General features: G+C 37.3%; 3 protein-coding genes across 3 annotated transcripts; 2 read left to right on the top strand and 1 right to left on the bottom strand.

Annotated features, from left to right (window-relative positions):
* Nucleotides 1-102: 102 nt before the first annotated feature.
* LOC108579593 (mediator of RNA polymerase II transcription subunit 24) lies at nucleotides 103-3,893 on the bottom strand. The gene is made up of 9 exons (XM_017943166.1): nucleotides 3,878-3,893; nucleotides 3,544-3,695; nucleotides 3,337-3,462; nucleotides 1,960-3,279; nucleotides 1,436-1,884; nucleotides 1,263-1,355; nucleotides 890-1,180; nucleotides 373-817; nucleotides 103-290 (listed from the first exon to the last, which is right to left on the bottom strand). Exons 2-9 carry the CDS (start codon nucleotides 3,670-3,672, stop codon nucleotides 144-146), a joined length of 3,000 nt encoding a protein of 999 aa, XP_017798655.1. The 5' UTR covers nucleotides 3,673-3,695; nucleotides 3,878-3,893; the 3' UTR covers nucleotides 103-143.
* A 5,263-nt stretch (nucleotides 3,894-9,156) lies between these two features.
* LOC108579450 (cyclic AMP response element-binding protein A-like) lies at nucleotides 9,157-16,932 on the top strand. Its single transcript, XM_017942995.1, has 4 exons — nucleotides 9,157-9,613; nucleotides 10,733-11,004; nucleotides 11,527-12,066; nucleotides 15,389-16,932. Exons 1-4 carry the CDS (start codon nucleotides 9,157-9,159, stop codon nucleotides 15,794-15,796), a joined length of 1,677 nt encoding a protein of 558 aa, XP_017798484.1. The 3' UTR covers nucleotides 15,797-16,932.
* Nucleotides 16,933-18,393: 1,461 nt separating this feature from the next.
* On the top strand, nucleotides 18,394-20,097 carry LOC108579449 (DNA primase small subunit). The gene is made up of 7 exons (XM_017942994.1): nucleotides 18,394-18,490; nucleotides 18,593-18,743; nucleotides 18,797-18,972; nucleotides 19,034-19,232; nucleotides 19,313-19,523; nucleotides 19,604-19,997; nucleotides 20,078-20,097. Exons 1-7 carry the CDS (start codon nucleotides 18,394-18,396, stop codon nucleotides 20,095-20,097), a joined length of 1,248 nt encoding a protein of 415 aa, XP_017798483.1.
* The last annotated feature ends 918 nt before the right edge of the window (nucleotides 20,098-21,015 follow it).

Genomic DNA, 21,015 nt, shown 5'->3' with positions numbered 1-21,015 from the left:
CTTTTTTCTTCCACCCTTTGCGAGAATCCAAATGACAGTGAAGACAGCAAAGCGTTCGTACTAAATTCGTGTATTTGAAAATAATTATACAAATGACGTCTCACTATTGTTCGTATTTAATTCGTCCTATAAAATCGAAAAATTCACTTGGTGGGCTTCAGATTGATATTCCTCAGCATGCACAAGTCACGCGCCGTAGCTTTTCGTCCAGCTGCTGTCTGTATGTCGTAGAATCTCAATAGAATATCAGTCGTGAATAATTCTGGTAGTGCTTTCAAAAGGCAGGGCACCTTGAATGAACAACAAAGAAACAATAAAAATACTTTCTCTATTCTGATGAACACTGAAAATATAAGTGAAGTAAATACCCACCAATGTCTGTGGCATCCCTTGTAAGACGATACGGGTCCTGTCTTTGCCGCATTGCACCATCAAACGTAGAAACTGTAGTATAAAATGAGTCTGTTGTGACACTTCGCCATCTCTGCCAGCCAGAAACGTGAATATCGTGAATAAACCGTTTAAAGCTGACAAAAGAGGATCTCTCAAGACGACAGATTTCTGTCCATTGGTCGATCCTTGTGCTTGCGGACTCTGAGAGCCAAATATTGGATTAGAGTCTCCTGCTTCGTTCAATCGCAGAATTTTGTTTGGAACTCCAAGTGCATCTAGTTCGTCCGCGTCCAAATCTCGACGCACTCGTTTTCTGTTATTCCCACGACTTGGATTGGAATTGTTGTACTCTAACGTGGAAAATGTACAGTACACGCACAACTTGGCTAACACTGAGGACTGTGGTTCTACGAGCTCTTCACTTCTGGAAAGAATTTGTTTTCTAGTTAAGCACGAGCTCTTAAATAATTCTTTTTCTAATTTAAGGGAAACGTACTGTAATGAGTTGTATAAATATTGTGGAATGATATGGTTGATGAGATCTAAGGTACAGTTCTCAATGTCGAGATGGAAAATGGCGAATGCTAGATCTACCGCTTGATCCAGCTCCTCCTGGTAACGATACTTCAACACCTCCTTCACTATATTCGTGACGAACCACAAGGAACCACCGGTGCTTAACAAAGACTCCAAAGATTGAGTCGCTTGGAAATCGATCCACCCTCGTTGATTGATGTTTCTCCACACGGTCTCTAGTTGCTCTAATATTGGTTGTCTCGATATGATGCTATGAAAAATGTAAAAGTAAAAAATAAAAGAAGCACATAACACAAACTTAATAGAATTTTAATGAAAATCCAATGTAATACCTGTGGGACATGGAAAGAACCTTTGTTTTCGACTGAGTAGGAGGATGAACATCGTACTGCATCTTACGAATAATCTGAGACATCAAACTCGAACTAAAAACAATTAAAATAGTCTGACCATCTAGCAAAGATATTCCGGCAATATTTTTTTACTTTTTTATTAGCAAACCAACCGTTCCTTCAAATTGTCCTGCATCTCGTCCCCAGGAAGAGGTGTCAAGAAATGCTGAACCATGTTCATAGGCTTCAATAGAGCATCCTGATGAGTAATGCTCATGTATGCACAAAGCCAAGCTGCAGCACAGACTGGCAAACAGCAAGTAGTCGCACGCAGACCGTCCAAGGCTCTTTTCACATCGCTGGCCCCAAGAACGTCACTCTCCCACGCACAAAGCAACTCTTTCACAGCACCCATGGCTGACTGACACGCGATGTGCCATTTAATGTTACTGGATTTGAAATCAGGGTCCGGAGAATTGATTTGCGCCAACAGTGCATCCACCCTTGCCGGGTCGATATTTTGCAACATTTTTTGAGGTGATTTCGGCTGATTTCTCTCAGGCATACACTCACGCACCCATTGCTCGAAGAACGAGTCTCCTCCTCCTTCTTCTAAAACAGCCTGAAAAAATATTATTTAAGAATTTATGAACAGGGGGTAAATTAATTATTATACTAGGATATTTTGTGAACATACATCAGACCCATAGGTTTGCACTATGGAACACAGCATTAGGAATGATACGTCGAACAACATGCCCCTAGTCGCTGCTGTCTTTGGTGGGACCGGCTCGTTCACCTGCTTGCTGCACTCGTTGAACTTAATCAATTTGGTAACGAAGGTTTTCAGCTTGCCCTCGACGGTGGCCACGGCCATTATTAACTCGAAACTCTTCCCGGTTAGAACCTGATACAGCATGCTCAGCAACGCCTCGTGAATCTTTATGTAATCGGCGTTCAGTGTTTTCAAAATTCCGGACAAAGTGGGCTCGGCGCGTACGATCACTTTTGGAATGGAAGGCGTGGTCGTGGAAGGCTCTAATTTCTGCAGTGTTGCAGCTATACCATCTCTCCTGCTGCTCAATTGTTTCGCCTGTTTCTCCGTGACTAAATTTACCTTTTGCAAAGCGTTCAACAAACACTCTACACTGTTACAAGAACACGCGGTGTCCATTATGTCGAGGAGGGGAGTGAATTGAAGTAACAGTTCGAAAGAGTCCAGAATGTCTTGGGAATATTCGCATGGTTTGTCATCCCCGTTCGAATGTGCAACGTGTAACTCTTTTAAAATAAGGGGCACTTTTAGAAACGTGAATGCACCCCATTGTGACTCTTTGAACGTGTTCGTAACGTTATGCAGACACATTAAACACGCGCGAATTATCTCGCAATACAGTCTCGCGTTGGTATAATTCTTAAGTCTTTGGACCATCAGCATCTGATTGACGAACACGGACGTTTCCGTGCTAGGGTTTAATAACACTTGAACAGCGAACAATGGCTGCAAGCAGTGAGTTATTGATTCCATTTGTGTCATCTCTGGAGAGAGAGCCAGACAATCCACCTCCAAATTGCACAGTTTCTTCAGGGATTCCTCTATAGGAACAGAGGACTTTAAACTACTGGTCTTCAATAGTGCTTCAATTTCTTGACACTTCTTCACAACTTCTATATACAAATCTTTGTCATCATATTTGGCTAAGTACATCATAGCACAGAGAAAATTGGAACTGAGCATCTGTTTCAATATACTGGCTGGTTTATCCATCAACTCTGTTGGTTGAGGAGTCAATGGACTGTTCTGGGGCATTTTAGTTAATGTGTGTAGATAACACTGTAGCAACCAGTGCACAATTGACAATACTGCAGCTGCCAAGAGATCTTCCTCAGGTTTACCACGGCAAGTAATGCCTACTTGAATGGATTCTAAGAATTCTAGTAAACTTAGGATACAGTGGGGTTTATGAAAGGCATCATATTTGCTTATTCGTTGTAAGACAGCAGCATAAGAGACCAACTAAAAATATATTTATACTAATAAAAGATTACTAAACAAATAATAAGTAATACATACCTGAGAACTCAAAGAGTGTTTCAAGTATGACAATACTAATTGATTTGGGCCAAGTCCTACTAATGCTTGCTGTAATATACAGTCTGCTAAATTATATACATCTCCACTAACACCTCGTGGTAAAATCTAAATGAAAAAAGTACAATGTACAGATAGTTTCTTTGTAGTATAGACATTAGATGTTCCTGCATCAATAGCACTACTTACTGTTTTAATATTAATACCCCATTGTAAATCACTCCAACGTTCCCTCCATGCCCTTAACAAAAGAGCTTTCAAACTGCTGGTCTTGCTAGTTACTTTAGTCTCCATAGCTGATGTTAGGAGATTACACATAATTTCTCCTATTTAAGTAACGTCTGTAACATTTTTAATCGTCTCTGTCACCGGAATTGCTAATCCGTTAATTAACATGTATGTATACAAAGTGCTTTTAATAACTCAATATATAACCTTAGAAATATGTACGAGATAAAATAATCTATGCTCAATTAAGAATACTAAAATAAAATGAATTTCGCACTTGTCAATTGGAACCTACCTCATTTCAGAAAATTTTAATTCATTAATAAACTACTATAACTGGCATATTTCTAATTCATTTTCGAATCGTAACCTTTCCACAGCCGCCATGATCAGCGCCATGGTGTATATAACTGGTAGAAATTACTCAAGACGGTTTGATTCGGTTCATCGAAAGGACCGATCGATACGAAGATTTTTATAAATGTCAAATCGCTAAGCAGCCGTCCGCTGTTTATCGAATACATTTCTCGTGCTTTTTAACCAAAAATATTCACGAAACATGTTTTCATTCAAGTGTATCCCCTAACGCGAGCATTATTTCCCTTCGGTTAATTCAAAATTTACGAAATTTTAAAAATCATGATATGCAATATATCATTACGTTTTGTAGTAATTTTAATTTCATCGGAAAGTTAGACAGAACGTTCAAAATTAACGGAGAATGGGCGTCTGTGCGAGACGAGCGATCGTATCCACTCCTTTCTTAGCGTGGAGAGGATGGAGTTTCGTGACACTCATAGGACTTCTCATAGCAGTGGGACTCTTTTATTATCAGTTCGTTGAAGTACGTTTACATTTCAAATTATACAACTCGTTTAAATGTACAATGACTTTTATGGGATATTTAATGCGTTACAGAAATCCTAAACCCAATGACCTGGTTTCAAGTCCTAAACCCAATACCTGACTACCCTTACAGAAAAAAAGGAAAAGAAAAAGGGACAATGACCTGATGTTTTTTTATGACGCCTCACGGGGATCAAGATTCCACCTTGCATTCCAATCCCTGCACTTTCCTCAGTCGATACTCCCAAACATTGAACGTAGTATAAAATCATTGTTAAAAGAAAAAGTACATTAAAAATCCAGTCTCAGAAATTACGACGAAGAACACTTTACCAATTCCAATTCATGACTCAGCGGCCCATGCAAAATACGTCGTTCACGTTTCGATGCCTAAATCGATTACAGTCTGATGCAACATCATGGCCAGACAACAAAGTTACGATATTCTGCGCATCTTTTCAAATGTCCCAAAATATTACCGCGCAATTCTTCCTTAAAATCTTCTCAGAGGCGTATCCTCGACAATTCTTAGGATGATCTTTCAAGTATCATGAAAATCTCGTATGAAAGAGAAGCTGCTATTATTTCATCAAGTTTTAAATTACAATTGAACCCTGACGCCGGGAATTTCGATTCGATCTATCGTTCGCGTAAATCCCCTGCAGCCAATCCCATCCTCTAGATCAGGTCTTGCGCCCGCGTGACGTACTTTATGCCACGTTGGCAGTTCAATTGACAATAGTTGTGGCGAGGATCGAGCATTCGCGGTATCCTCGAGAGAAAACAAACAGTTACACGCAGTACTGGTGGGCAGAGCGTACGCGAATTTCTCGATACGCTCGCATGGAGAGCGTATTGTGCTAGATAGAGTGGTCCACAGTGGACGGCCAGAAAAATGGCCAAGTGAAGAGAGTGCAGCAAGTAGAGTTAACTTGGGCAAAACCGGTCTCTCTCTCTCAAAGAGTGGAAGCACAGGGTGGGGCGAGGAGGCGAGCACGTCCGTCCGTCTGGCCGTGACGGGCTCTTTTGCTTCGTTAGTCGGCTGGTGTGCTGTATCGTGTTGAGGTGCGACGTTGGTGCAGTGCACGAACGTAGTGTTTTTCTTTTCTTTTTCTTACATGGAAGCCTAAGTGGTTGTTACGACGGTGTGTCTATATAGACATAGTATACGTTTATACGCGCGTATAATTGGCAAAGTGTGTTCGAGACATGTCGTCAGACATGAATCTGATGGACTTCCTATTCCCGCGGGAAGACGCGTTCCTAAAAGGCGACGTTAAGGACGAGCCTTTCATAGATCAGAGTTACAACGACGACGCCATCGCGGTGAGTCATTTCGTGTATACGCCTTTATCTTTATCGAGAGCTAACTTTCTTATACTTTTTCTCCCTTAACGATACACGCCGTCCCCCACTTTTTTCCCCTGACTTCGAGTGAAAACCAGTTCCTTGGTACATTACGCATGTGTGTACACGGATGGGACACCCGATATGGATGATTCTTAACGCGGAATTCCCGGAACTTTCAAAGCTCGAAAATAGATTTCCTTTATGTAATGAAAAGCCAGACGTCTGGTAGGAAGATACCAGTATCTGTTTTGGAGCAAATTCGTCGGGCTTCCCGTTGGAAGATACTCGAGTGTATCGGGTCGCCTGTTATCGAGAATGCTAATACAGGAGAATAATTCCCAAGGCTGGCGAAACCTTTTCAAACATCGACTCGCGCTTTACGCAATGTTCCGTCTGTGAATATTGAGAATATGCGGTGACCGGCTTAGAGAGAGAGAGCTGTGAAAACATTCAGAACGACTTGGTTAAGCCATCGGAATCTTCGATCTTTTTGCATCAAACTGCGGACAAAATGCGCAAGATTCCGTTCAGAGACGGGATAACAGACTCGACACGCTCTGCACGCGAAAAGTAATGGTACATTTCACCACTGTGCCACTTTCATCGCGTCTTCAATTCCCCAGTACGACTAACGAGACGATCTCCACTGTATCCCTTGCTTTCATTGCTAACGATCATATTCAATTACGTTCAACTAGCCAGCAACCGGTGCAGCACAAAGCGCGATGCGTCGGCCAAGTTTGATGCACCGAGTGTTTATTGTCGCGGTGGATAAATGAAAACAGGCCCACCCGTTATTCGCTCGCGGTTAATTCCTGTTAACATATGGTGTACTCTACCCACGTGCCGTCCCGCATTGTGTACTTGTCGCTTCGTATCTGACGGATCGGTTTTCTTTATCGTTTTATCCAGAGATAATTTATCGTGGATACAAATAGAACTGATGGGACATTATGCAATTATTGGAAAAAAATATTTAATCGATACTCGATTAATTTGTATTTATGGTTAATTGTCGATTGACGTTGCATAAGTTTTTCTCCTGCTTTTTTTAAGTTAAAAAAATTTTTAAAATAGTGATACGTGATATTGTTATTATTATATAATCGTCCTAGACTTTTTGTAACATATGGAATGCTTTGATGCACGTGCTAATGCGGCGCCGCCATATTGGAAGTTCTGTCGCCTCGCTAATAAACGTTTTATTTTGTATCCTGCCTTTACAATCAGTTGTAACGATTAAACTTCTGCCCACAGAGGGTTATCGTGAAGGCTGATGAATGAACGATTTAAACGACGACTTAGAGTCTCGTTAACGCGATACTTTCTGCACTTATCGCTAAATTTGCGTAAATAGTTGTTATACCTCGACTAATTTACGAGGTTCTTTTGTAGTAGAGGTAGAGAGGTACTTATGCATGGAATTAGAACGTGAATGCGAAGCTACTCATCATGGCGAGTGACCTTCGAACGAGAGGTACCGTTACGTTACGGGACTCCTTCTGAATAGTCTCAAAAATTCTGACCTTTATTTTCGTGGGAAACAATCGATCCAATTACTCAAGTGTTCTTGCATCTCTGTAATAACCTTTTGTATTAACGAACGAAAGTAATGAAATGTGAATAAAAAATTCCTAAAAAAAATTTTTTTGTGACAGAAATTACGTATCTATTTATTTATATTTTATAAGACAGTGTGGCCCCATAGGATTTGAACTTTTTTGAAAGCGTAATAAAAAAAATTCAATTTTTAAACGAATAAAGCGACTTATAAACCGACCTATAGAAATGCAATTTTTCTACCATAACATCTTGACCATAATCTACATAAGCCTCGGTAATTCTTTTTATTCCATGAATTTCCTCCACGAAAAGGAAACTGTGCGGTTGGATAAACACAGGAGCATCTTACGTCAGCACACGCTTATTTTTAGTCCTTGCAAACTGTAATGGAGAAAACGATGTTTCGCGTGTCTTGTAAAATTGATGAAATAAAGTAAAATGCAACAATCTAAACGTTATCAATATTTACATATATCTTTACCATGTATCGTTAATAAAAATTAAGCGAGCAACACGTTCATTTCAATTCATTTCAATGCAAAATAGAACAAAAAATGATTTTCAGTACCCTTTTAACATAAATAATTCAACAAAGCTGACATTTTCTAACGTTTAAAACTTCGCTATCGTATTTTGTAAACGCGGTACTTACCTTTTCTAAACTCCTATAGCACTGTATGCATGAGATATTCATTTTCATTGACACTAATAACTTAACCTCGCAGAAATAACGAAGAATGCATCGAACGAGTGACTAGTGACATCTTTATCTAAACAATGAGAATTAGTATTTGGACAGATGAATAAAAAGTACATTGTACAAACGGTAATACAGTGTGAAATTAGTACGTAGAAAAACCGGCATTTATTCGTGACTCAACCAAATGTTAAAATATTCTTATTTCTACTTCACCATTTCTTTACACGTTACTCGCACGCACAACATGTTTACGACAAAACCTATCGATCCCCCTTTACTTATCGTAATTTTTCAAATTCACTTCTCATCGTTTGATAATAAAGTAGAATCGCAAAATCCATGGAAACGAGCCATTTCATGCCACTTGACTATATTTATCAATCCTCTTCTGCTTGAAAACTAGGTTATTCCGGCATTGGCCAAACGCTTAATTCACGCGACAACCTCCCCGGCTATTTTTCAAGCTTCGCTAAACTGATTAGGCTAACTTTCAGCCAGATATCTAAGTGGAACGCCTAGCTACCTCAGAGCCTGTTATTTTCATCGAAGCTTTGGCCAGCTCTGATCCATCCAACGGGTCAATAATCTGATCTAAATGGGACGCCATGCGCGAATTCGCAAGCAGAAACGATGCTTGAGTAAAAGTACCACGCAAAATAAACTCGATCACGTTCTCGATTCCCTCGTGTGTTACGCTAAACAAAATCCTGACGTTCAATAACAAACGATCTTCTTGTGTAGGCTGAATGGCCAAAAATAGGGATCAAAACTAATATCATTTTTATTTAGAAAATTTATTTTTAAAAAGTTTTATTTGGCAAAATTTAATATTCCAAAAATATTTGTTTAAAAAAATCACCGAGAAAAAGTTCCCAGACGATTTTTCAGAATACAACACGACTGAAGAATTTCAAATCTTGATCAATCGAGGAAGTAACTTTTTTCTGTTAAGTTGGTAACACTTATTGTTCATGAAAGGAAGATCAAAGCGTCGAGAATTCAATATTATAATTACTTCAATATCAATATCAAACTTCGTTTCAAATTTCAGCTACAACTTGTAAGGTGTTAAAACGTCTGAAGTACGACGAAAATAAAAAATTCCACCTTGCTTTATGTTCAAGGGGGAAGAATGGCCGACCAATCCAGACGATTTCCTGGACTCGATTTTCAAGCTGGAGGATAATCAATTCAACCTGATTGTCGATGATCTCGATGCAATTCCATCGTCCTCCTCGGATAGTGGACTTTCTAGTGCGTTGAGTTTGTCATGTGAACAACAGCTGAGTCCATTGTTACCGATCGAAGAGGATCAGGTGGAAATTAGCAACTCTGAGATGAGCAGTCCACAGAATATCATGGACTTCGATTCACTTGGTAGTCCTAATCAATCGATGGCCAGCGTGGATAGTCCTGTTAGATCGGTGGTTAGCTCGAATATTGGTTCACCTGTTACGGATGTTGCTGAAGAGATGGATGTGGAGCAGACACTCGTTGCTGTTGTGAACCCGAATAATACCTTGGCTGATGCTAATGCGGCCATTGTTGCGGAGCAACCGGTTGTCGATTTGGGTAAGCAGTGATTTTTCGTGTTTGAATGTTGGGTGAAATTATTCGAGGGTAGATTTAGTAATTTTTCTCTTTCTTTTTTCTTTTGTTTTTTATTACGTGTACGAAGTAAAATGATTCGTGTTACTGATGCTTACGAAAGAAAAGAGAAAAAAATAATAAGAAATCATAAAATATACAGGGTGGTAAAAAAAAAAGGATTCGATCTAGGGTTGTTAGAAAAATCCAAATTTTCGAAATGAAATTCAGACACTTTGAATTTTCGAATTATCTGAATTATTTGAATAGTTCATCTATTGAAATGGTTGAAATTCGAATTCTACTGGTATTCGAATATTCGAAATATTCGACACAATCCGGAATTCAAATATTTCGAATATTTGAATTATCCGAGTTATTCGAATATTCGAAATTTACGAAATATTTGGCGCAATCCGGAATTCAAATACTTCGAATATCCCAATAATTCAACAATTCGAAATTGAAATTCGAATTCCATTGATATTCGAAATATTCGATATTTACCAAATATTTGCCACAATCCGGAACTCAAACACTTCAAATTTTCAAATTATCCGAATCACTCGAATAGTTCAACAATTACAAGTAAAATTCAAATTCTACCGGTATTCGAATATTCGAATAATTAAAAATAACGTTTTTTTATTACTGAATTCTCAGTAATCACATTGATTCTGGTCAAACGAAGTCAACGAATGATTGCATCTGATCTCAAGAATAGCAAAAGACAAGTGACGCGAGAATTTGAACGGAATGTGTGTCATAAAACGCGTCATGGTTATTGTTCGCGGTGAAATGACGAAACCTTCCCTTCGCGAAAGCTAAAGTTCAGCGATCCCCCGTTTAGAAATGTAATTTGAGCAGATGTCGATATGTACATGTATATACAATTCCATCATCGAAACTAAATATAAGCAGATAATATCTATTTGAGGAAGACAAGGTTAGCAAGATAATAAGCGGTGAAAAAAAAAACATGGCCGCACGATAACGCGTTGTTTCATTAGAGAGTAAAAGACAACTTTCTAGACTCGATAAAATCCTGTTCGAGCAATAAACAGCAATATAAACACGAACGATTTATTTCCCCCCCTTTTTCAGAGAAAACGTTGAAACAGCAACAAATTCACGTCGCTGCCCAAGAGACAAACACGATAAACGTTCGTAACATCACGTGCAATGGGAAACGAAATATCAGACAATTAATACGTGTCACACCGATGGGATCTGGTAATCCAAGGTCGATACTATTGCCGGTTAGCCTGAAAGATATGAAAGAGGTTCGAACCATCAAGATTATCAATGCGTCGCAGGCAAGAAATTTGAAAGGGTTCAAAATCAATCAGGCTAATATCATCAATAAGCCAGTTCAGGTAAATTACGCTATGAAATTTCATATCCACTGATTTAATAGTGATTAACATTGTATCTGATAAAATAAAGCAAAGTTTTATGAGTCATTTTTTAAGATTATTGATAGTTCTCAATTCGTTTCGTCTCCAGGTTACCAAACATTAAATATGAAAAAAGAGAAAAATAATTTGGGCTTTAATGGGTTAAAAAAGAGCAATTACAGATCTAATTTTTTAAATCTATTATATATGTTTTTTTTTACCCTTTGAGTTCCACTTGAGTACTAAAATATTATTTAGTCGTGAAAGGGTTAAACTTGTTTCCTATTTTCAAGTGATTTTTAACCCTTTAAAAGTTGAATAAATACCTAAAAATAACATTTCATTCACACTACTGCTTAACTGCCTTTCAATCGCACAGAATTCTCACTTGGTGAAAAAATCGAAAGCCTTCGCTTTCCGTTTAATCGACTTTAACTGTACTTTCATCGAGGTGAAACTTTCTATGTATAATTACACTAGTTTTCCCTTTCTGATCCACAGATGACCATCAAACAAGAGGATTCCAGCAGCGAGAAGGGTTGCAACTCGAGCGACGAAGTCTCAGAAACAGATTCTCCTTATCCGAGATTAAAATTGAACGCTGAAGAGAAGCGTCTGCTTCAGAAAGAGGGAATCACTCTACCCACTCATTATCCCCTGACGAAACACGAAGAACGTGAACTGAAAAGGATCAGGCGTAAGATTCGTAACAAAATCTCTGCTCAGGATTCGAGGAAGAGAAAAAAGGAGTACGTGGACGGATTGGAGGATCGTGTGAAGCAGTGCAATGAAGAAAATATGACGTTACTGAAACGCATCAAGGCCCTGCAGTCGCAGAATCAGAGTTTAGCTGGACAGTTGAAGAGGCTGCAGGCTTTGTTGCAAAAGGGCAACAAAAGTGCACAGCCTGCTACTTGTCTGATGGTCTTGTTACTTTCGTTGGCTCTCGTCGCTGTTCCCAATCTACGACCACATTCGAATTCCAATAATGAACTGACACAGGAACAGGAACAGCCTGAGAAGATGCCACCATTGGCCGGTGAGTGGAAGCTTTCTTATTTGGAAATTTTTATGGCGAATCTGGAAATTCAGGGAATTTAATTCAGATTATGTAGATCTCAGTTTTATTAACTGAGATACTCTAGAATGTTTAGTAAATAAATTAGGAAAGATATTGGATGGTGTAGAGTTTAAGAGATACTTTATGGATCTTGGTTTTGAATTTCTTTTAGAGGTGATAATTCTTTCAGAAATTGTTCAATTTTGATGCTTAGAGATTTGAAAGTTCTATTAAAGGATAATCCTAAATTTTATGCTTAGGGATCTTGAAAAATTTGCAAATTTGGGAAAATAATATCCACTGAAAACTCTTTCAGAGGATATCCCCAAATTCCATATCTAAAGATCTTAAGAAATTCTGCAAGTCTGAGGAAATATTGTCCTGGAAAGTTTATCAGAAGTCACATGAGAAATTGAAACTTTCCACTGCGAATTTGACATATCATCACATTTCCGTTTCAATATTGTTTCGCATTACGTTTGTTTGCTCGTTTTCGTATCAAGTCCAGCGGTCACGTAGTAAAGAAACGAAAGAGTCGGTGTGACAAGCAGAGGCGCGTCTGTCGAACCTTTTCGGGACCGTTATATTAGCGGTTACACGGGTTGGATGGGTTTGATAGCGCGAACATTGAACCTCATGGGATTGTGAAAGGCACAGCCCTGTTAAATATTTTTTCTCTGCTCTTCGCGTTCGTTGCTTTCACGTGCTGCGGTTTGTTGCATCTTGGCCTCCTGTATGCTCCACTGGTTTTTTTCATACTGACGTGAAAAATGAAAGAACCAGGCAACCGCTATTTTTTTCATTTCTTTTTCTCCACATTCTTATTACGGCTGCACGTTAAAACTCGCTGGAAAATAAAATAAACAGTAACGAATCGAAAGTAGAAACGAACGAAAATTAACACGTGTACACGAGTACAAAGTTAACCTAACCTAACCAAAGAAAGAAATGACAAAACAGCGTTTCAAAAGAAAACAGCAAGAGTTAAATAAACGTTTCAAAAATATTACATTTTCACTGAGAAAGAAGCACAAAAATATTTTTTCTTTAGCATTTTAAACTTTATTTGCTTTCTCCGGAAAAATTTCAATCTTTGGACTCTGTTTACTTTTTCTCCGTAACTTCAGACATAACCTTTTTTGCGTATATGATTCAGCGGGCAGTGAACGTGTTAATGTTGTTAATTTTCAAGGATATTTCGCTGGATATTTTTAACATTATCGTTTAAACTAGTTGTGGAGAAGCCTTTAAACTGTTACGTCGTCGATCGAGAATTGATAAGTGAATATTTATATTAGTATTATTATTGTATTGGTAGTCTGGATATACTTATATAAAAGACCGTTGGACAAGACAGCAGACGCGTATAACGAGTACATACTCATTATCTCCAGATACGATTAGGTAACCTTAGGTGAATACTTTACGCAATCATCGACTGGTAATCCTGATATGTCTTCGAATTCAGTGCAATCTAAGGTCCATTCAATTTTCACACTCCATCTTTTCTACATCTATCTACATACAGGGTGATCGATTTGACTGAAACGAATCGAATTTCTTTTCTGATTGAAATTAGAAAAAAATGGACGATTCAAAAATGACTGTATTTTCAGGATCATATTTTTTTCACAAATGCAATAATGTATTATACATTTTACAGTTGCAGTTGTATATTTTTTTCTTACGTAGATTTCATGAAATATTTTTTATTCTAGAATTTTTTCCATACGCCACATATTGTTTCATCATATTTTCCAACTCGTGTTACTCGTTCTTTAACTCATGTTTTATTGATAAATTTGCTACATTGTCGAATGTTTGAACAGCAAATTCCACTGTGCATGGTTGTGACTCGAAACGATACACTATCAGCGGTATTTCAGATTACGAAACAAATTCAGTTTCAATTCTACAACGCGGCAAGTTGACGTGCTAGCAACTTTTCAGTCTCGTTCGACTATTTTAGCACATTTGAGAACGTGTCGGTAATCCTTTAAATTAAACTCAGACTCATATGGAAACATATCGAATAAATTTTCATTTTTTAAGTTTATCGTAATACTATATACTTATGAATAAAAATTATCAGTATACTCAGTAATCGTTTAAACTAACTCGAAAACAATAAATAAATTTAAGGTTAATATATTTATATTAGTACAAGCAAAATAGGTTAGGTTGGTCCCAAATGCTTTAATATTTTCAAATTATACTCTATTGAATTAATTCGATCGATTTTATCGACATAGTTAGTTGAAAAAGAACGTTTACGATGTAGCAGATGGTTTATCAGAAATCGATGATAAATCATGATAAAAGAGACAAACACGATGTTTCGAAATCGATAGGTATGGGATCGATATTAACACCGGCGTATGGTGAAACCGGAGCAGCAGGCTACGAGATCGAGAAGTTGCTCAGCTACTTTCTAAACGAGGACAAGAAAGCTTCGATCCTTTCTCGATCCTTTCTCGATCCTTTTCGTCGAACTGTAACCTTCTTTCGAATACTTTCTCGGCTCATCCATTCACCCTGTCCTCTCTCTCTCTCTCTTAATATTCAAAGATGTTCGAACAAAGTGAGCTTAAAAACTGAAATAAATTACTTCCAAAAGAAATTCTAATTTTTCTTTAGAAATCTGACATACGAGAGAAAATGCTAGAGAACGAAGAGAATTATTTTTTAACCTTTATTATAAATAATAAATTTGAAAGAAAAACAGATTATTTATTTGTACCTAACCTAAAATTTCATATCGTAAATTTCTCAGTGTTCCCTTTGACATAATCTTTCTTCATGGTTTCGTATTAAAGTGTCACCCTATGAATGTCATTGAACTTCATTAATATTCAAAGTTCAGTACCTTAGGACCGCTCGAGTGTACGTGAACAGCTTCGTAATCACTTTCCTCGTGTCGATTACGAAACCAGCTATAACCAAGCTGACTAAACCAAATAGTGGATGCAGTGGTCACGATGAAACGCGTCGCAAGCTTTTATCTAAGATAATTACTTTGCACGAATGATAACGAGCACTATGTAAATATGATAATCGAGTTACGAAAACATGCGTACACAAAATTCGCTGGTCGTAGGTTCCACAGAACTTTGACGATTTTTTGTTTGCAATTTCTCAGACGGAATAATAAAATTTTTGAGGAAAAATATAGAATGATAAATGGATCTCAATTTAGTATTAACTTCAGACGAGACAATCGATAGGTAAATAAAAAATTCTTTGAAAAAGATAATTTAAATTAGGATAAATAGAAAATTCTTAAGAAAAAGTAAAGCAGGTTAGGGTTCACGAACGCTGCTCTATACGAAACAACTGATGGACGAGGAGCTGCAACAATACAGCGAGGAATTGCTGCAGGAGGTGGAGGGTCTCCTGGATCACGATTACAGCCCAGCGATCCAACCGCCTCTCTACAAACGTCCTCGCATGGACATCGAACCGGCACCTAAATGCGTCTCGTCTTCAGATCACGTTGGAGGAACGCTCTGTGGAAGAGAGGATATAATGAAACCGAGCAGAAAGTACATCGAGCCACCGTTAGACGACGTTTGGCCACCACCGAATCCTGGTGGGCAAAAAAACACCAAAGTGGTGGACAAGCTCGAAGCATTGACCAACGAGCTGAAGATCAACATTTCAGATGCAGAAGGCACGAGAACTGTGCTGTTAAAGGTGCCTCAAGAGCAATAGATCGGATTAGAGGAGAGAACGTGCTGTATTTTTCTATTGTTCTTTCTTTCGTAACCCTTTACGATCGATGAGAGAACTGGGGATCGTGAACAATATGATTCATGGTTTCTCTTTGATTAATGAGAGGATTTAGAAAGGTAGCTGGATACCTTAATATTAATTATAGGAGGCTAGAGATGAAGTGGTATTTTTATTTACCACGAATTATTGTTGAACGTTCGAGAATTATTTAGAAATATTGCCCTGGTGCGAAGATTGTAAAGGGTTGGAGTTTCGTTAATCCATTTACGGATCGATGGAAGAACTGAAGACTGTGAAGAAAAAGCATCACAGTTTCTTTGAATAGTAGAAGGACCTTAATTTTGATTGTGGGGGGCTAGAAACAAAAGTGGTATTATTATTTACCACGAATTATTGTTGAAACTTCTAGAATTATTCAGAGATATCGTCCATAGTTGTTTCAAGATGATAATCTGTGTGTGGAGATCGTAAAGGGTTAAATGGTAGATGGAATGAACGCTATAAGAACCAGCCAAGTGAAAATGAACCATCAGCAACTTTCCAGTAGTGCAGAAAACAAAAGAAAGTTATAATAATCGGTATCAAAAATTCACTTTCTTTCCTTTTTGACTCGACTGGTTCTTCTAATGTTAAATAAGCTCCTCCATGGAAGAAGCACAGGCGATAAGGCGCGTAGATTTTTAATTAATTTTCCTGCGTGAACATTTCCTAGGGACTAAACGAGATCCGTTAAGTAAAAGCTTCATTCGTGAGTCCGTAGTTGTTAAGGGTCTAGTTTCTCGATAGATCATGTGAGTTTCTTCGCACATTCATCCGTAATTCATCCACGCTATTATACTCATCGATCGAATTTTTGGTCTTTTTCCTTCGCCGTTTTTTCGTCCATATACTATCGATCCTTTCTACGCAATTTTCCAAGAGTTTTTATCGATCGAACGATATTTAAGATTGATCTATTTATAAGGAGAATTTATTACGAGAGTTTTACAGTTATTATTGATGTTGCTGGTGATGCATGATGTGAGTGTGTGAGTAAGTGAAGTGAGTGAGTGTGTATGCATGTATGTACGTGTGCGAGAAAGATTTGTAAATAGTCACTATATAAATTGTCGAAACGACACCTTTAAAATTTACAAGGTACGATTTCTAATTCTGTACTAATGTACATGAGAGAGATGCTGTTCAACAGAAGTATAATAGTAAAGAATAATTTCGAATAACTGGTTGATAAGAAAAATTCGTTTATATATATATGTACACATATATTATACACAAGTGTGTAGTACGTATGTTCCATCCTTTAACGCGTAATATATTCGATTATCCGAATGATAAGTTTTCGTCGTACGTTTCTTAGGTGCCGGGGTTAAAATCGCGCGTAGTTAATCTCGATTAATTTAAAAACGTCATATCACACGACAAAATTTGCAGAAATGGTGCAGATAAAACGATGGTATGTACATTATGCCGGGTATTACGTATTTACACGGTTTAAAGAAAAAGAAAGAGAAAAAAAATACACTGAGTGTTACAGACACCAGGAGTGAAGACTGTATCATACGTTTACTCACGTTCCGACATAATTTTTTCTCTATTTTTGTTCTTCCTTCCTTCAAACTCGACACGCATATATTCCTAGCCTCATCTTAATCAGTTTCTGTACGTTTTTATTATTTTTCTTTTCCTTTTTTTCTTCTTTTTAGTTAAGCTAGACAATTTTATTCGAATATCATTTTTACTTTATATACGACGGTATACGTTAAACGCGTATTCGAGGCGGATTTGTAAATAAAATATACACACGAAACGATGAGAACTTTTCTGTTTCATAGTGCGTACTTACGTTTAACGGACTTTTTTAATTCTTCAACGAGAAGCACTGGAAGAAGGCAATTGCGCATGCGCGTATACATGGAACAATTAGCGATTATATTTGATGAGAATAATCGCAAGAATCTAGGCTATTTCTTTCGTGAAACAGTGAGATTCCCAGTTTAGGGATTATTGTCGTTCTTCCAAAGAATTGTATGCATAATATTGTCGTCGATACCGAATCACTGACCATGATTTTTCATTTTAGATAAGTTTTCAACGATACATTCCTACCAGTAATGTTCATTCAAAAATAGAACGATTCTATTTTTGCACGTGTGTAAAAGGGTTGAAGGTATTAGACAACTAAATTTTCATTCAGTATACGTGTAACGACATTAGGAAATAAAAGTTACGATCAGAATAGTTGCGCTTACCGTTTATTTTCCTTCCAGAGTTTTCAAAATCAAAAAAGAAGAATAATTTCTTTGAGATGAATTTTAAAAAGTATTATAACATAAGAAATATTCAGTGTTTTTTTTTATTTCAAAATGAAAAGAAACGATTTAAAATTGGAGCCATTTGGTGCATAGTCTATGGCCATCGTTATGGCGCCACATGCAGAATAGGAAGCAGGGTCTTTAGAGTCTTTATTTCATGGTATTTTCATTTTCCCGCCACAACCTAGCCAGAGTAAAGTGTTTGAAATAATGATATTTTAAGAAAATTCATGCTGTTCGAGTTTTTAATAAAGTGCAAGGAAAATGGAAGATTTGGTGAACCTCGCTGACTTGTTGCCAACTTATTATGCGAGATTGTTCCCCTTTCACGATTACTATCGTTGGCTTAGCTACGGGAATGGTACGTCAAATACATCACTGTTTCGGATGAATCGTCAACAAGAATTTCTTAATTCACGCAATTGACAAACTGAATTACTTTTAATTAACACTGTTATTTCAGTGGGCATATTTACGCGCAGAGAATTTTCATTCACTCTGCAGGATGATGTCTACATTCGCTTTCAATCCTTCACAAGTGTGAAGGATTTGGAAAGTGAGATAAAAAGATTAAACCCCTTTAAGATTGATATAGGAGCTGTATACAATTGCAGGTAAGTGTTAAATAATTTTTTATGCAACAATTTTATAGCTTTTTTCTCTTCAGTCCAAAGGACCAACGCAAAGGTACAAATTTTCATCCACTGGAGAGAGAATTAGTGTTTGACATAGATATGACTGATTATGATGATGTGAGAACATGTTGTAATGGTGCAGATATCTGTAGCAAGTGTTGGAAATTTATGACACTTGCCTGTAAAATTTTGGACATTGCTTTAAGATGTAAGTATATTTAACACTTGCTCAGAATTTATGTATTTTAAATTTAAGCTCAATTTTCCAGTGGACTTTGGATACAAGCACATTTTATGGGTATTCTCTGGCAGGAGAGGCATACATTGTTGGGTTTGTGATCCTGGTGCACGTTCCTTGACAACCCATGAACGTGGTGCACTGGCAGAATATTTACAGATCATAGATGGTGGAGAATACATGAAAAAGAAGGTGAATTTGCCTGGTGATAAGATCCACCATTCTATTAAGTATGTAACAATTGTATCAATCAAAACTAACTCGAATATTCAAGGTTTTTGTTTAAAAAAAAAATGTTTAATAATTTTAGACGTGCACTGGAAGCAATAGAAGCTGTTTTCATTCCATACTTTGTAGAAGAACAAAATATATTAGGAACAGATGAAGGGTTAGAAAAGTTCTTGCAGTTAATTTCTGATGAAGAGGATAAGCAAGAATTAAAGGCACAATTTAATCAATCTAATTCCAGCAAAGACAGATGGAACACGTTTGTCAAATACGCTAGAAATAAAAAGACATCGGTATTCTATAATTTTTTTCAAAATTTTAATCATGATTGATAAAAAAAAGATAGTTCGTTATAAAATTCGTAATTTTTTAGGGAGATAAAAATTGGTATCTCTATCGCCATTTAGTAGAGGAAGCAATGATACAATACGCCTATCCAAGGTTAGATATACATGTCACTAAAGGGTTGAACCATCTTCTAAAGTCTCCCTTTTGCATTCACCCGAAAACTGGCAAAGTTTGCATACCATTCACTGCAAATACGGTAGACAAATTTCAGCCGGATAAAGTTCCAACGATTACAACGCTGATTGAGGAAATCAACGAGTTTGATCTGAAAGATAAGGCCGAACAGGAGACACACGACTTAAACGCGAAAAGAATAAAGGATTACAAAAAAACAAGTCTCAATAAATCGCTCCGCATGTTTCAAGAATTTTTATGGAACTTAGAAAACGAGAGAAAGGGGCAGAAAATTAAGGAAAGCGGTGAGCCTTCACTTACTTTTTATGCTTGATAGATTTTATTTATATGTATATGTACATATCCTTTCTTTTCATTTTTCCAGATACAAAGATGGAGTTCTAATTAAGATAATACCTAAGTTTATGTATAAAGTATAATTGTATTTTTTCATGAATTTATAAGTATATTTTATGAACAGCAAAATGTTTCTTTTATACCTTCGCCAGATAACGTTGTAGGTCGATAAGAGATGATTTCGTTATTACCACACTTCGAAGTTTAAACGTCTAGAAAATTATGTGGACTATAATAAAAATCGAACACTTGTTAATATTTTCCTCACTCTTTTCTTCCTTTTTGTTTTATTCTTTAATCTCATTTAAAAACAGAATGAGTAAAAAGAATGTCCTGGAAACCACTGGATTGATTTATTGATCAAGCGTGTATACGGCTCGTGGAATACTAAATAACCTTTCTTCGAACTAAATAACACATAAAAAAACTAACAACGAACACACGTTCCAAAAATTCAGACCAAATTTCACAAAGAAATAAATACACGTGAGTCACTGGAAAAATATTTATACAAGCAATATTTGACGTTGTTAAACAATTTTCTCGACGTTTCGAAACAGGCTACACTGCTGACTAAGTGGAGGCGGCAAGTTTAAAGGGACTCAGGCGCAAAGAGACAAATGCGACCAGTCGTAATGAAGTATACGATCGCGATCCTCCGTGACTGACTACCTTTTACCCGTGTTTGACTATTTACTCATTCAGTTGCTTTCCTCGAGCCAAGATAAAACGTCTTACCAACGTTGCATCGGCTTGACAGTTTGCCATCGGTGAGATCGATTGCCAAGATTTCTAAAAAGCAAAAAAAGAAAAAAAAGATTCACTTTCACCCTGCGCTCACCCAACCAGCCTGTCAGTTACAGCTTACTTTTTCTTGTTTTTACGTGAAATACTGCAACAACGTGTAATGATTCTTTCATCGGCCACTCTCGTGTCCCGTTGCCCTCTCCTTCACGCAATAAACAG

Source organism: Habropoda laboriosa, unplaced genomic scaffold (assembly GCF_001263275.1).
Source record: "Habropoda laboriosa isolate 0110345459 unplaced genomic scaffold, ASM126327v1 scaffold33, whole genome shotgun sequence".
Classification (NCBI taxonomy): domain Eukaryota; kingdom Metazoa; phylum Arthropoda; class Insecta; order Hymenoptera; family Apidae; genus Habropoda; species Habropoda laboriosa.
Note: the sequence above shows the minus strand (reverse complement) of the source record. Positions and strands in the feature narration are given on the sequence as shown.

Bases quoted from the DNA above. Each gene is read 5' to 3' on its own strand.
- LOC108579593 (XM_017943166.1), bottom strand. From the start codon at position 3,672: ATGTGTAATCTCCTAACATCAGCTATGGAGACTAAAGTAACTAGCAAG. The intron at 1,885-1,959 runs GTATGTTCACAA...ATATTTTTTCAG, and splicing joins TGCAAACCTATGGGTCTGAT to GCTGTTTTAGAAGAAGGAGG. The intron at 818-889 runs GTACGTTTCCCT...AATTCTTTCCAG, and splicing joins TATTTATACAACTCATTACA to AAGTGAAGAGCTCGTAGAAC.
- LOC108579450 (XM_017942995.1), top strand. From the start codon at position 9,157: ATGTTCAAGGGGGAAGAATGGCCGACCAATCCAGACGATTTCCTGGAC. The intron at 9,614-10,732 runs GTAAGCAGTGAT...CCCCTTTTTCAG, and splicing joins GCAACCGGTTGTCGATTTGG to AGAAAACGTTGAAACAGCAA. The intron at 11,005-11,526 runs GTAAATTACGCT...TCTGATCCACAG, and splicing joins TCATCAATAAGCCAGTTCAG to ATGACCATCAAACAAGAGGA.
- LOC108579449 (XM_017942994.1), top strand. From the start codon at position 18,394: ATGGAAGATTTGGTGAACCTCGCTGACTTGTTGCCAACTTATTATGCG. The intron at 18,744-18,796 runs GTAAGTGTTAAA...TTTTCTCTTCAG, and splicing joins GGAGCTGTATACAATTGCAG to TCCAAAGGACCAACGCAAAG. The intron at 19,998-20,077 runs GTGAGCCTTCAC...TCATTTTTCCAG, and splicing joins GCAGAAAATTAAGGAAAGCG to ATACAAAGATGGAGTTCTAA.